Genomic DNA, 13,264 nt, shown 5'->3' on the forward strand with positions numbered 1-13,264 from the left:
TAGCCTATCTCTGCTCCGGATATAAGCTCATTTCCAAGGTGGAATCCTGTTGCCCTCAATTCAGTACCTCAGATTAAGGAGTGATACTCATCTACATGAATAGATCTATCTCAACATTGATTATTAAAGGGTGTACTCATTGCATAAAAGAAGAAGCAAGGCGGATAAAACATTATCTCTTTACTGATAAAGTGGTATGATCAATTCCGCCGATCTAGGCTTCTAAGAATTGGCAGAACAATTTCATAAAACTTTCTTTTGAAGGTAAGCACGCACGCACGCACGCGTACAAAAAGCCAAGGCAAAGGGCGCACACCATACGCACAAAGAAAAGCCTCGTGCCTTTTCTCTCTCTCGGACACAGAAGTCTAGGCACTGGCCCCTCTAGAAAGACTCCCTGTAAAAGTAGGAAAGTGTGGGAAATCGGCAAATTATCTAACAACACGTATAGTGCCCCAAATTGAGCGGCAGATTATTGTCATGCGTTTATTATATGCTGCTTGCTCTCTTTAGCATTCGGATCACTGTTGATTGAATTATATCCGACATCCAAAACTTCAACTCTTCTTTGAACTGCCTCCTTGCCACTTTACGCAACAACAACAACAATACCATCCTCCGGTCAAGGAAGGAATATCTTGGCGTTCCGAACTCAGGATAACGCTTGGTTTGATAAGGACCCCGCAAAATAATAAAAAAAGTGCTCATCCAAAAACAGCTCAAAACAAAAGGGGCTACCGGATCATCATAGCTCTCCTTCTGAGTTTCAAGATTGAACTGTTTTTTGCATCATCTTGACAACTCTGCTTGTCAAGGAAGCACTGGCCATCGGGTCTATCAAAACATTTCATTCTCGGATTCAACGTTGAGCAGTGTTCTAATCAGCTTATCTCCACGTTCTCATTCAAACAACATCTTGACCAAATTCGCTCCCCAAATAAATCATCTTTGCCAAGATGATGTCCGCACCTGCACCATATCCAACTGTGCAATCATCTGCACCGGCAATCGATGATCATGAAATCACAACGCGCACGCCATCAATTTGTGTGGATTACCTTTCGCATAATTGGACGGATGAAGATGTTTGGAGCAGTTGGAAAGCAATGACAAAGAGAAAGAATGAGATCGCAAACGGAGTTAGATTAGAGAACGCATCATGGAGAACATGGGCAAAACAAAGAGGAAAATTAAAAACAATCAGTCCGGAAACGTTGAATTGGCTAAAAGATTCAGATGTCACTTGGCTTTATGGTCCTTTACATGAACATGCTGAACCCGTTCCTCCTCCAAGACAAGCAACTGCGCGGGAAAGGTTAGGATTAGAAGATGTAACACGCACAAAGTCAATCTTGAAGCATAGGACCATATCAGAAATGCTCACCACTCCCGGTCTAAATGCAACCAGTCCATCTGTTGAAACACCACCACCGGTCGGCAGCGGGTCAACTTCAAGAGATGGTAGTGATGACGGACGAGATTCAACAGGAAGAGACAGTGGTAATGCGACACCGACTAATGCTACAGGAGGAAGGCCTGCGATCACATTCACCAAAAGTGAAACTGCACTATCTGCTTTGGGAAAACGATCTGCAGGCAGTCCACCGGCAAGTGAAAGGTTGATGCGAAATATGACGATAGGCGACAAAAATGATGGAATCGTACACTCGGCACCCGAAGAGAAGAGGCATATCAGCTTTAATCAACGAGTGGATCAATGCATCGCTGTTGACGCTCATGAGGAAGAGGAGGAGGAGGATGAAGATGATTATTCAGACGGAAACTATGAGATCGGAAGAAAGGATGACGATGAAGGTTCTTCTAGCGATGAGGAAGTTTTGACGATGAAGTCTAGTCCCAGATCAACTGCTGCATGGCCCACAATGGCTTCCAGCCGCAACTCCAGTCCTGGACTAGAACATCAAACGATTGCCAAGCTTGCGCCTACAATCCTTAAAACAAGCGACACCTACCCTGCCCCTTCTCCTCAAGTTGTCGATCCGTCTGGATTCACTGCTCACTTCAATGGAAGCGATGTTGCCGGTAGCGATGGACAACCTCGTCTTTCGGCTCAACCTCAACTATATCAGTATGACAATAGCGATGAAGATCTCACACAAACCAGATATAGCCAATGGGATGCAGATGATGACTTCAATGGCGATTTCGATTATTTCAACGGACCTGATGTGCATGACAGTTATCATTCTCAATCTGGTCGGGCTGCTGGCGAAGAGGAGAAAGGTGCTGGCCTATATAATGATGCTTCTGCCAATTCGAATGCACAATCGAACGATAGTGTTGATAATTCCGGCTCAAATCGTACTTCAGAACCTCCAAGAAGTATTTTGAAAAGGAGACCGGCGCCTGCCGAAGTGAATGATCAAGAAGAGCAATTATCTGGCTCACAACATTTCTCGCCTCCATCATCGCCAGAAACGGGTCAATCAAGCCTTGCAACTTCACCGAGTAAAGAACGTGGCCGTACTTCTCAGCGGGTCGGTAGCTCTGCAAGTTATGAAAGGATTCAAGATGCAGCTCGAGGTACAGTTCTAGGCACAGCAAATTCTACGCGAGCAAGAAGTTCTAGCTCAAATGGTTCCATCTATGAAGGTTCAAATGCAGATCAGCCATCGACATCTTCCAGTCCTCCATCGACAGGATCGGGAAACAATAAGAATGTATCTGATCGTCGGGAGTCTTTTAGGGGAAGGGCTGGAGATGGATCAAAAGCAATGGAAGGCAATCGTTCAGGATCCGCATTTGCTGGAAAGAGAGATGGATCGGCAGGTGGAGCATTCGAAGGAGATTCTGACGGAAGAGCTTCTTTGGACTTCAATAGCCCTGGTTATCCTGCCAGTCCTTTGTTGGGCGATAAAGATTACGATTCGGATGGCAGTGATGAAGCCAAATTGTATGGAAATAAAAAGGATTCCAGTAGATGGGCAGATGCACGAAGCGGAAAACAGCAATCGAACAGGAGAGGTGGATCTTCTAAATTGGCCAATAGCGTTCCAAAAGGCGCAGGCGGAATGAGCGATGATGAAGAAGAACAAGAGGAATTGGATGATGAAGGTGAACCTTCAACTCGACTGAGCGTCGATTTGGAAAACCTACCTTCGAACACTGTCAGTCCTCCTGGATCAGCGCCAGGCGGTCCAACTCCACTCAATACACCCACATTTGCATTGGCAAAATCTCGCTCGGGCGGTAAAAAGAGCGCAAAAGGTAGTGCATCAAGTGCAAGTACAAGTGCAGGTGGAATGACTGCAAACAAGCATGCAAAAGATACATCGATCGGTAGCGGTGCTTCAAGCAATGAAGATTGGGAAAATCGAGAACCTGAATCGCCAACATTGCCGAGAAGAAGTAGTGCAACAGGCGCTCTGGTTGCTCCCAGTGATGCTGACAAAGTTGCAGGCGTTCGTGTTCCTTTAGCACATGATTACGTTGAAGAAGACGAAGGCGGAATCGTTGGACGTGCTGTAGAAATTGTGAATACCGCTCGTGATTTGATTGGGGCTCTTTTGGGTACTGGTGGGGATAGAGGCCGAAGTTGGAGAGAAGCCAATTAATCAAGTCAACGAATTATCAACGCTCTTCTATTCTCTCAGGAATTCATCTGTACATCTGCTCAGGCATCGTCACCATCTTCTCGTTTCTTCCATACCACATCAACATATCATTATAAACAACATTATCAGCATTATCGACAATCTCACCATCCAAGCTTTGCATCATTACCGTAAAATGTTTTTAATGTGTTACTTTATTCGGTCTTCCTGCATTTTTTCATATTTCACAATGACTCAATGTTCATGCAAATACAGCGGAATTATGAAAACAGAATAACAAAAGAGATGCGTTTTGATAGTTATACATTAGCCCAAAAGTTCTTTTCCTCGTTTTTGAACATCTTCGAACCTAGGTATGCTCTCCATTGCTCCATTCTTTTCTACCGCCATTGCTGCTGCCGCTCCTGCCCATCGTAAAACTTCTTGTGCTGCTTCGATTGCCTTTTTCTCATTTGCTTCAACTTCGCCTTGATCGTCGTGTAATCGCATCAAACCAGCTACCAAGTTACCAGCAAACGTATCACCTGCTCCTGTTGTATCTACGACTTGTTTGGGTTTAGATGCACGAACATCGATTCTGGTTCTTTGAATTTGCGATACTTTTGATTTGTCTTGCTTGAAGGGTCTAACGTATGCTGCACTTCCTCTGGAACCTTTTGTCATGACGATATAATTGACTTCCTTGAGTTGCGAAACATTTGCAAGTGTATCCAGAACATCACCTTGAGCATTGGTGCCTAATGCCTTTAATAGATCTTCACCTTCGCCTTCATTTACGATGAGAACGTCAACTTCGTTCCATGCAAACTTTCTTACTTCTTCCTCCACAAGCATAGGAGAAGGATTGAAAACGCTGATACATCTTGTTTCCCTTTGTTGATGAGCATGATGAAGGAACGCCTTTGTCGTTTCTAGTGGAATTTCGTTTTGCAAGATCAGATGTGTGATTGGAGAATGAGAAGAAGCACAAGAATCAAAAACTTTTTTGGGATCATCAGCTTGTTCGTTTGGATAAAAGTTTGCACCTTTAAGTAAAACGATTGAATTTTCACCATCTTTTGCAACTTGAATGAATGCACGACCTGTTGGAACGGAATCAAAAACTTGAATCTTGTCTGTTTTTACACCACGACTATCTAATTCATCAATCGGCCATTCTGCATCTTTTCCAACCGCTCCACTCATGATCACCTTTTGACCGGCTAAAGCCACTGCTGCGCTCACATTTGCACCTTTTCCGCCCGGTCTAGATTGCATTTCTGTTGATGAAAGTGTTTCGCCCGGTCGAACTACATGCGGGACGGCAAACATTTGATCGATATTGATACTGCTGCGTACCAAGCATGTTGATTGATGTTTCTTTGCGGCAACCATCTTGAAGGAATGTGAGAAGTGGAGAAGGAAGAGAAGTTAGGATAAATGCAGAGTTTAAATTTTATTATCCGAAGCAATGTCAAACGCGGGAGTGCTTAGACCTGCTACAGCGCGCTTCTTAAGTATGCTGAATTGGCATGACTCTTTTCTTGAAGAGGTCATATCAACAGAGTTAGGCAAAGAATTGACGATAGGATACTCAAATTGCGCTCCATCTGATAGCATGGTATAATATACCCCTAGAAACGCACAAAAATCGAACAAATATACAACCATATGAATACATATTACAGAAACAAATTGAATAATTACACTATCCGGCCATTAGCTCGCCTAGATGAAGAAGATCCAAAAAACCGATTGACATCTTGTTCGATATCGTATAGCTTCCTCTTGACATCATAAACGTCTTCGTGTAAAGCATCATAAACACGAACTAGATCACTATTTCTCCTTCTCATTTCTTCTTTTGATCCTGCAATTCGTTCTATTTTGGCTAGTCTTTCTTCGATCGTTGATACTCTCGCATACACTTGCATCACCTTTTCAGTACTCTCTTCAAGTTCTTGCACAGATATTGCCATTGCTTTACTCGCTTTTCTGTAATCTTGCAAAAGGTATGCGAATCCAAACGCACTAGCAGCTGCCAAACCGAATGCGAATCCCGTCAAAGCACCTCGGAATCCTCCCTGTAATGTTCAAAAGAGAATAATCAGTAAGATCGTAAGGTGGAATCGTATAGTGTACTAGCATCATTACTCACAATCGGCCTTTTCGCTGCAGATGGTATTCCTACTACTCCGGGTGGTGTTCTCAAAACATTTGCTGAATTTGACCGTAGATTGCCCAGCCAAGATCGAAGTGATATTGACCTGCTCATATTATTATCCAGTCACCTCTTCCTTACACTTTGGCACAATCGGTTGTAGTGATCATCAACACATTTACACCAAAAAGTGCACGGTCATTAGGAGCATTTAACATTCTGGTAACAATTTAGCGTGAAGGGTTCACGTGCTTAATGCTCTGATTGAAGCGCGCCCAGTGCATCACTCGCATTAAGCTTGTCAAGAATTTTTGCTGCTTCACAAAAGGGCGGCAAGAAGAAGAAGAATGGTGAGTGAATTCGCGCAGCGCGTGTATTGAGGGAACAAGGCCTTGGGGAGTGGACTGAATGTACAGCTAGAATCTTCATTGGTCACTATCTCTAATCCAAACCACTGTCACCCTTTCGACTCAGGACTTTTGTCATTTCGGTTTGAGTCAAACATTGCCCAACATGGCTGACACAGATCTCACTTCAACGATTCTCAAATACACCGATCGTCATTTGGGATTTCCACTTTTGTCCCATTTGGCCAATTTGGAATCATTCAAGCAAGATGATGTGAACAAAGCAATGTATGAACTTGCAAAAGGTACTTCAATGGTAGACTTTGCATTACAACTACATCAACAAGCATATCCTGGTCAAGCAGCTCCTGCTGATTTGGAGAATAAGAGACAAAAGATCTTGGCAGAAAATGAACGTCTAGCTAAAGATACAGAAGCAGTCTTAAACGTAATCGAAGATCCAACAGTAGCCAACTCACTCAAACAAGATAAAGCACAGAATTTGCATTGGTTGGAGGAAAACTACAAACTCACACTAGATCAAATCAAAGCTCTATACGAATACGGATACTTCCATTACAACGCCGGTAATTATGGTGATGCATCTTCTTACCTTTACCATTTCCGTGTCTTGTCCACCGATCCCGTTTTGACCGTTTCTTCACACTGGGGTAAATTGGCTTCCGACATTTTGACCGGTGAATGGGATCGTGCATTGGAAGAATTGAAACTACTACGCGATCTCATCGATACTTCAAGACCCGATCAAGGCGGACATGAAGCTATTTTGGAACGTAGAACATGGTTGTTGCATTGGTCTCTCTTTGTTTGGTTCAATCATCCCGAAGGACGTGAAGGATTGGTAGAGATGTTCCTTTCGCCTGCTTACCTTAACACAATTCAAACGACATGCTGGTGGCTATTACGTTATTTGGTCGCTGCTCTGATCACCACCCGTCGTTCTTCTCGCGTTTACGTTATCCAGTCTTCTTCTGGTGCCGCAAATGCTGGAATGCCATCTAGCACAAAATTAACACCTTCTGCTGCTTTGCAAGAGGTGACAAAGATTTTACAACAAGAATCACACAGAATTGACAACGATCCTATCCTTTCATTCTTGCGTGAATTATACGTCAACTTCGACTTTGATGCCGCTCAACAAGAACTACGCAAAGCACAAACAGTTGCTGCGAATGACTTCTTCATTAGCGAACATGCTGATGATTTCGTTGAGTCAGCTCGTTTCCTCGTTAGTGAAGCTTATTGCCGTATCCATAAACGTGTTGATATTGCCGACCTTTCCAAGAGACTCAACATGTCAAAAGAAGAGGGAGAGAAATGGATCGTGAACCTTGTACGTGATACACGTGCAGACGCAAAGATTGATTTCAAGGAAGGTATGGTTCACATGAACCAATCTCAATTGGCAGTCTATCAAAGCGTCATCGAAAAGACTCGTGGATTCACTTTCCGTTCAGCAGCCATGGGTCAAGCGATGGACAGAAAAGCACACCCAATCTCTGCCAATTCAGGTAATGATTCTAGAGGAGCAGGTAGCGGTGGTAGAGGAGGTGCTCGTGGAGGAAGAGGCGGTAGAGGTGGCGGTGGCAGAAGTGGTGGTGACAGAAATGCAACATCTACAGCCACTCAAGGTCAAAATAATGCATCAGAGCAAGCTGCAGTTCCACAACAAGAACCGATTGCTGCTTAATTGCATCTTCTGAAATTCATACAATCACTGTAACTCTAGATACTGGAAAAAAGATGACTTGTCCTTTTTCCTTCTCAAAATTCTATACTCCCTTGTCTCACCATGGGAATTGCCAAAAAAAAATAGATATTGTCTGATTAAAGTACACATGAAGCGTACATTGAGGAGCAGCAAGCCAAACTTGTCATGCACGTTTGCTGTTTACGACAGTCATCAATCACCCCTCTTTCCAGGTGTTTTGTTCTGATTTCTATGCCAAAGAATGAACTACCCAATAAGTGATGAACGAGACAGTCACCGCACCGTGAAGAAATTGTTGAGTTGAAGAGCGACATCTACACCTGCTCCATTATGCTAAACAGGAACAATTGCAAGCGTTATTCCTCGAGTCAGTAATCTGCTTGAGTAACTTTGTTTGATGTATCATTCTTGTATTTCTGTTATATTCTTTATTGTACATGATTATCGTTGTGAATCACCCAAAGTGTGGCTTGACGGGGGTCCCGTGTTATTGTGATTGAAGGCGCGACGCGTTCAACGGCTGCAAGGAAGCCGAGCGTTTGTGTGTGCTTAAGCTTAAGTGAATGATTGGTGTTTTGATAGACGCCCAATTTATTGAGTGATTGATATTTTGACACGATTAGATTCTTGATGGCTTCCAATACGGTCAGAAAAGATATATAAGGAGCATATTTTCACGAAATGATTATGTTGAATACCTCCCATCAAGCAATCATCTGCTAAATATCACTCTACCACACACATAAACTCAATTTTCATACACATATCATCATGAACACCACATTGATGCACCACAATCAGCTCATGGCTATTATCGATCAAGAACGTGAAAGCCAATTAAACGAAATGTTCAGTAGAGGTGCAACTTCGAGCAACTCAAAGCCAAACAATGTTATGAAACAAGAAGGATTTGCTTCACCACAATACGTAAAAGTAGAACAATTTGATGGTCCACCACCACCATATTCCGTTGCTACAGAAAGTGTGAGTAACTGGAGCGAATCTCACGCAAGAAAATGTAGCTTATCAAGATTCTTTCTTTCGTCTGACAGAGCATGCAAACGAAACAACAACAACATCCAGAGACAAAAAACAAAGACAAATTGTTGGAAGATCTTCAACAAACTTCCGTAGTCATTGCACAACAACCACCTTTGATTATGGAATTGATCATGGGTCATAAATTGGCCATCAAATTGTGCAAGCGTAGAGAACAAAAACGTTTGGAACGTTTGGAAGAAGTTCATGATGCTTGGGCTCGCTTAGGATTAGATACCCGTACTGGCAATCAACCATTGCCGCCACATTTCTGGAATCCGCCATTGTACGATGCTGCAGAGATGAACCGTCGTTTGGCTGAATTCTTCTGAAATAAATCTTGTAACATCACACATTCATTATACCATATTTTCAATTTTTCATTCATTAGAACTTATTTTGTACAATTTTAGACTGATTGTCCGATAGCTGATTGAGTGTTCGCACTCAAGTAGAATGGATCAGGGTTCTGTCCTAAACTCGACATTTCCGCTATCCGTACCAATTCTAGATACTCCGGCAAGCGGTTGTCATCCCCAGCGATGAAGTCCAAATAAAGCTTATGATTCTCATCCGCCACAAGATTAGGCAATTGAATAACCGAGGCAAGTGTTTGCGGTAAAACCGAACTTGATTCATACAACATCGAATGCAACCTAAACACCAGTTCGGGAATGTAGATTCGACGAATTCGTGTCAATTCTTCCAATCTGAGCGCTGTTTGAGTATCCAGAACCGGTAACGACAATTTGATCCAATCCATCTCTAGAACTTGTCTAATCACAATTTGGGCATCCTCCACTACCCCATTGAGCGCTTTCGTCCAATTGAGTCGATCTAAGCGGGAAGGTGCGTTCTCAGCAGGACGTCTGTTCCACAATTCGACAAATCGAAGGTGATGATCCAGAGCATCAAAGAACGATCTCCAATGAACGAATTCTGTCGCTTGTAGATCTCCATCGCCTGCTTCTTCCAACAGGCCAATCTTCTCAATCACATCGGACGGAACGTCGAACAGCAGTGTACGTGCAGCATTTAGACGACCATTATTGAGGAACAATCGTAGCAGCTGGTTCACCGTAATGATTGCAGTGATATGCGTGCTTTCATCAATGCAAAGCCAATCGATCGCTCGAATCAATCGTTCTTCAGATGGCGTTATTCCAACGCTGAGCTCGACCAATGGAATCTTTGGAATTGGTGCATTGGATGCCATTGATGGGATTATCTCGTCCAAGATCATCGCTACAACCGTGCTTGCAACAGCAGCTACATCCAAATCATTCTCTTGCGCTCGCCTTAGAGCAGCTTCTTTTGCCTCCATCCGTTCTCTTGGCTCCATAAGTTTGAGGTAATGTGCATAACTCTCTGTAGCACTTTCACGCTCCAGACTGCTTGCATAGAGGGCGACTAAATCAGCCTCACCTACGTTTTCCAATACATCAACGTATGCCTTCAAGATAGAATTGCAAACGATATCATTCGGCATGTTGTCCCATTTGATCAAACGGAGAAAGAGAATCAAATGCGCAAAGAATCTTGTTAATCTTGCATATTGCTGAGGAGATACTGTCACACGCATCGAAGGCAACAAAGATTCGATGTGCGTCAGAAGTGCCGGTAATTCGGACAAGATGATAGCACGTTGAACGATACGGAATGGGTGATTTGCCTGAACATGAACATTATTTTGTTCAGTCTGACCAAGCTTGATGAACACATCACGCAGTTCTACAGCAAGCGGAGCATCCTCATCTAAAGCCATTTTCGATTCTAGCATTTTCCCTACATTTGAGCCTGGAATGCGTAGTTCTTGGAGCTGGACTGATCCAAGCTCTTTTGATGTTGAAGAAAGACCGAATCTATCTGCCGCATCTTGACTCCACCAATTGTCTAATTTGTTCAACTTGTGATCAATTGCACTTTCAAGCCGGGCATTGGCATACGCCCATAATTGTGCATCCCATGTAGTACTAACGTTCAAGACAGATTTCAAATCTCCTGACAAGGCACCGTACAGAGCTCGTTCGTATTCATCAACTGATGATTTTGCACACAGCGAGCGACAGACTGCTTTCCATAATGCTCTATTTCGATTGCCCATCGGGGTTGTGAGCTCATCGTCCATGTCATTGTCCAACCCTGACCTCCAGTAAAGTGTCGCTCCTCGCAAGCTAGCAGCTCTCCATGTTCGATCCGTTTGTCGTGCTAGATCTATCGCATTGTCCAATTGACCGCCTCTTGTGTACTCGAATAAGGTCTTGTTCAAAGCTTTCTCGTAGGCGGCATCCTCTAGCTCTAGAGTAGATCCTTCACGAGTTGTTGCGTCTGGGTCTAATGACTTAACGCCTTTGCCCATAGCCGTACTGGCGAATCCAGATCTGCTGCCGAAGGTGGAAGGTCTACCCTTACTAGCCTGTGTGCTTCCAGCTGATCCTGACCTTCTTTCATTACGCAACTTGTTCTTTGTGAAAGGCCAATATCCTTTTCGCACCTCTACTGGATGAATGTATGCAAGATTATTAGACAACCAATCGCGAACGATTTTAAGCTCAGCAAGAGCTGCATCAGCCTCTAGTATATCTTGTACAGCCGCGAATGGTGTTCTGTATGGATTTGATCTTGATGAAGAGGCGAGTGCATCTCCATCAATACCAGCTCTTTGTTCATTTAAACGTTGAACGCGCTCTGCATGCAATTGATGAATCAATCTCCAAGTTTGTTCTTCCAATCTCCATGCTAATGCGTCATCTCCTTCGTCTTCCTCGTATAAATCTAAAAAGCCACTGAAAGGTTCTGATCCATCATTTGTGCCCTGCTGTATCCTTCTGTTTAGCAGCGTTCCTAATCCACCTGTTCCTCCTTCTTCAAATGCATTTGTTGCACGAGCTTCACAAGTCTCTGCAAATAACAATGCCAATCCGTTTGCTGGATCAAGTAAAGAGCTTACAGGCTGATCTCTACTTTGCGATAAAGCTTGAGCAAATTGTGAGAACGAGCTTGTGCTCACTTCATCAACCATTATGCTGATGGTGATGTTCTTTGTTGTTGTAACGCGTATGAAAATTTATCACGAGCAAAATGGACTTAAGAAGAATGAATGAATGAATACACAGTAGCGTAACAACATCACGCGTAAAAGAAAGGTTACCACTTAATTCCCTTCATTCGCACTGTCCATCCACTCTGCCTCCGCCCAGATTCCCCACCTTTAGACTGGCATTGTACCTGGCTAGCATTGATTGAATTTCCCCGCGTGTATGAATGGGAATAGCTGTCAATTTGGATAAAGCTCAATCCCGCCTACTTCTATCTCTTCTACCACCACAAAACAAGATGTCCAATACCGCACCCAAAGCCGTTCTCTATACTTCGGGAGGTAAGTTTCTTTTAATTGCATTGCAGAGAATGGCAAGAGAGAGCAACCCATACTGATCAGTACTGTCCTCACTACTCCTCCAGTCTCTGTCTGGGGTGCCGTTCCTCAGCTGGCCTTCATCGAGAAAGGCTATGAAGAATCTGATTACGAGCTACGATTTGTCAACCTGATGGAAGGTGAGAATTTCGCTCCATCTTATCTTCGTATCAATCAAAATGGTACAGTGCCTTCACTCGTCGTTCCTTTGGCAGAAACGGCAGGACAAGAAGTTGATACCAAATTCAGAGCTTTGAATGGTAGTATTGAAATCACAGAATTTTTGGACGCTTCTCGTTCTCAATCCATCTTGGACATCAAAGGAGAAGATTCTGCAAGACCTGCTCCTGTCCTTTCGCCAGCAACGATCGAAGGCAAAGCTGCCAGCGATGCATTGATCAAAATGGTTCAAGCACCTTTGGCAGAACCAAATGGTCTCCTTTTGGCTGCCAGATCAATGCAAGAGCTAGATCAACAACGTAAGGGTGTACAAGGAACGTTTTGCAAAAATAGACAAGCGGCTCTAGAGCGTTTTAGAGCAGAAGCAAAATCCAATACATCTGCCGAAAACCCTCGTACGGCCAGTGTGACGGAAAGATTGGTACAATGGTATAATGACAAGGAAGCTTCTTTAGCTCCTTTGCATGCAGCTTATCTCCATGCCGATCAAGATGCATCACAAAAGTTCGTTCAACAATCTTTGCAGCTTTGGGTAGGCGCTGCACATGTTTTGGCAGAATTAGAACAAAAGATCCTTTCACCCTTTGTCTTTGGTGATCAAATCTCTTTGGCTGATTTGCACATCACTGCTTGGTTAGCACGTATCTTTTCGATTGCTACCAATTTGGAAGGCGATCAAGATGAAGTTTCAGCCCTTAAGAAAGTGTTGGCAAAGATTGAAGGCAGCGAAGAGGCATCTAGGGGACTGGGACCAAAAGTGATTCAATACTGGAACACAGTCAAAGCTCGTCCTTCGTTCCAACAAGTGTACAAAGATGGTCTACACTGAGAATAATT

General features: G+C 43.5%; 7 protein-coding genes across 7 annotated transcripts; 4 read left to right on the forward strand and 3 right to left on the reverse strand.

The window, feature by feature from the left end:
* The first annotated feature begins 832 nt into the window (after window positions 1-832).
* Window positions 833-3,765, forward strand: FA14DRAFT_24379 (uncharacterized protein). The gene has a single exon (XM_025502062.1). It carries the CDS (start codon window positions 957-959, stop codon window positions 3,573-3,575), a length of 2,619 nt encoding a protein of 872 aa, XP_025358541.1. The 5' UTR covers window positions 833-956; the 3' UTR covers window positions 3,576-3,765.
* On the reverse strand, window positions 3,715-5,049 carry FA14DRAFT_24365 (Ribokinase-like protein). The gene has a single exon (XM_025502061.1). The coding sequence runs from the start codon at window positions 4,947-4,949 to the stop codon at window positions 3,882-3,884; it is 1,068 nt and encodes a 355-aa protein (XP_025358542.1). The 5' UTR covers window positions 4,950-5,049; the 3' UTR covers window positions 3,715-3,881.
* A 169-nt stretch (window positions 5,050-5,218) lies between these two features.
* FA14DRAFT_188254 (uncharacterized protein) lies at window positions 5,219-5,933 on the reverse strand (the record flags this gene model as incomplete). Its single annotated transcript, XM_025501645.1, has 3 exons — window positions 5,219-5,638; window positions 5,713-5,774; window positions 5,867-5,933. 3 exons carry the CDS (start codon window positions 5,931-5,933, stop codon window positions 5,258-5,260), a joined length of 510 nt encoding a protein of 169 aa, XP_025358543.1. The 3' UTR covers window positions 5,219-5,257.
* A 226-nt stretch (window positions 5,934-6,159) lies between these two features.
* On the forward strand, window positions 6,160-7,889 carry FA14DRAFT_159896 (eukaryotic translation initiation factor 3, subunit 6). Its single transcript, XM_025498442.1, has one exon. The coding sequence runs from the start codon at window positions 6,229-6,231 to the stop codon at window positions 7,771-7,773; it is 1,545 nt and encodes a 514-aa protein (XP_025358544.1). The 5' UTR covers window positions 6,160-6,228; the 3' UTR covers window positions 7,774-7,889.
* Window positions 7,890-8,410: 521 nt separating this feature from the next.
* Window positions 8,411-9,203, forward strand: FA14DRAFT_24411 (uncharacterized protein). The gene is made up of 2 exons (XM_025502063.1): window positions 8,411-8,778; window positions 8,847-9,203. Exons 1-2 carry the CDS (start codon window positions 8,566-8,568, stop codon window positions 9,162-9,164), a joined length of 531 nt encoding a protein of 176 aa, XP_025358545.1. The 5' UTR covers window positions 8,411-8,565; the 3' UTR covers window positions 9,165-9,203.
* FA14DRAFT_143151 (nuclear pore protein 84/107) lies at window positions 9,196-11,854 on the reverse strand (the record flags this gene model as incomplete). The annotated part of the gene is made up of 2 exons (XM_025497195.1): window positions 9,196-11,607; window positions 11,686-11,854. The coding sequence occupies 2 exons, from the start codon at window positions 11,852-11,854 to the stop codon at window positions 9,242-9,244; spliced, it is 2,535 nt and encodes an 844-aa protein (XP_025358546.1). The 3' UTR covers window positions 9,196-9,241.
* Window positions 11,855-12,168: 314 nt separating this feature from the next.
* FA14DRAFT_163726 (uncharacterized protein) lies at window positions 12,169-13,256 on the forward strand (the record flags this gene model as incomplete). Its single annotated transcript, XM_025499837.1, has 2 exons — window positions 12,169-12,211; window positions 12,295-13,256. 2 exons carry the CDS (start codon window positions 12,169-12,171, stop codon window positions 13,254-13,256), a joined length of 1,005 nt encoding a protein of 334 aa, XP_025358547.1.
* Window positions 13,257-13,264: the final 8 nt, after the last annotated feature.

The sequence above is a fragment of the Meira miltonrushii genome, assembly GCF_003144205.1.
Source record: "Meira miltonrushii strain MCA 3882 unplaced genomic scaffold FA14scaffold_1, whole genome shotgun sequence".
Classification (NCBI taxonomy): Eukaryota; Fungi; Basidiomycota; class Exobasidiomycetes; order Exobasidiales; family Brachybasidiaceae; genus Meira; species Meira miltonrushii.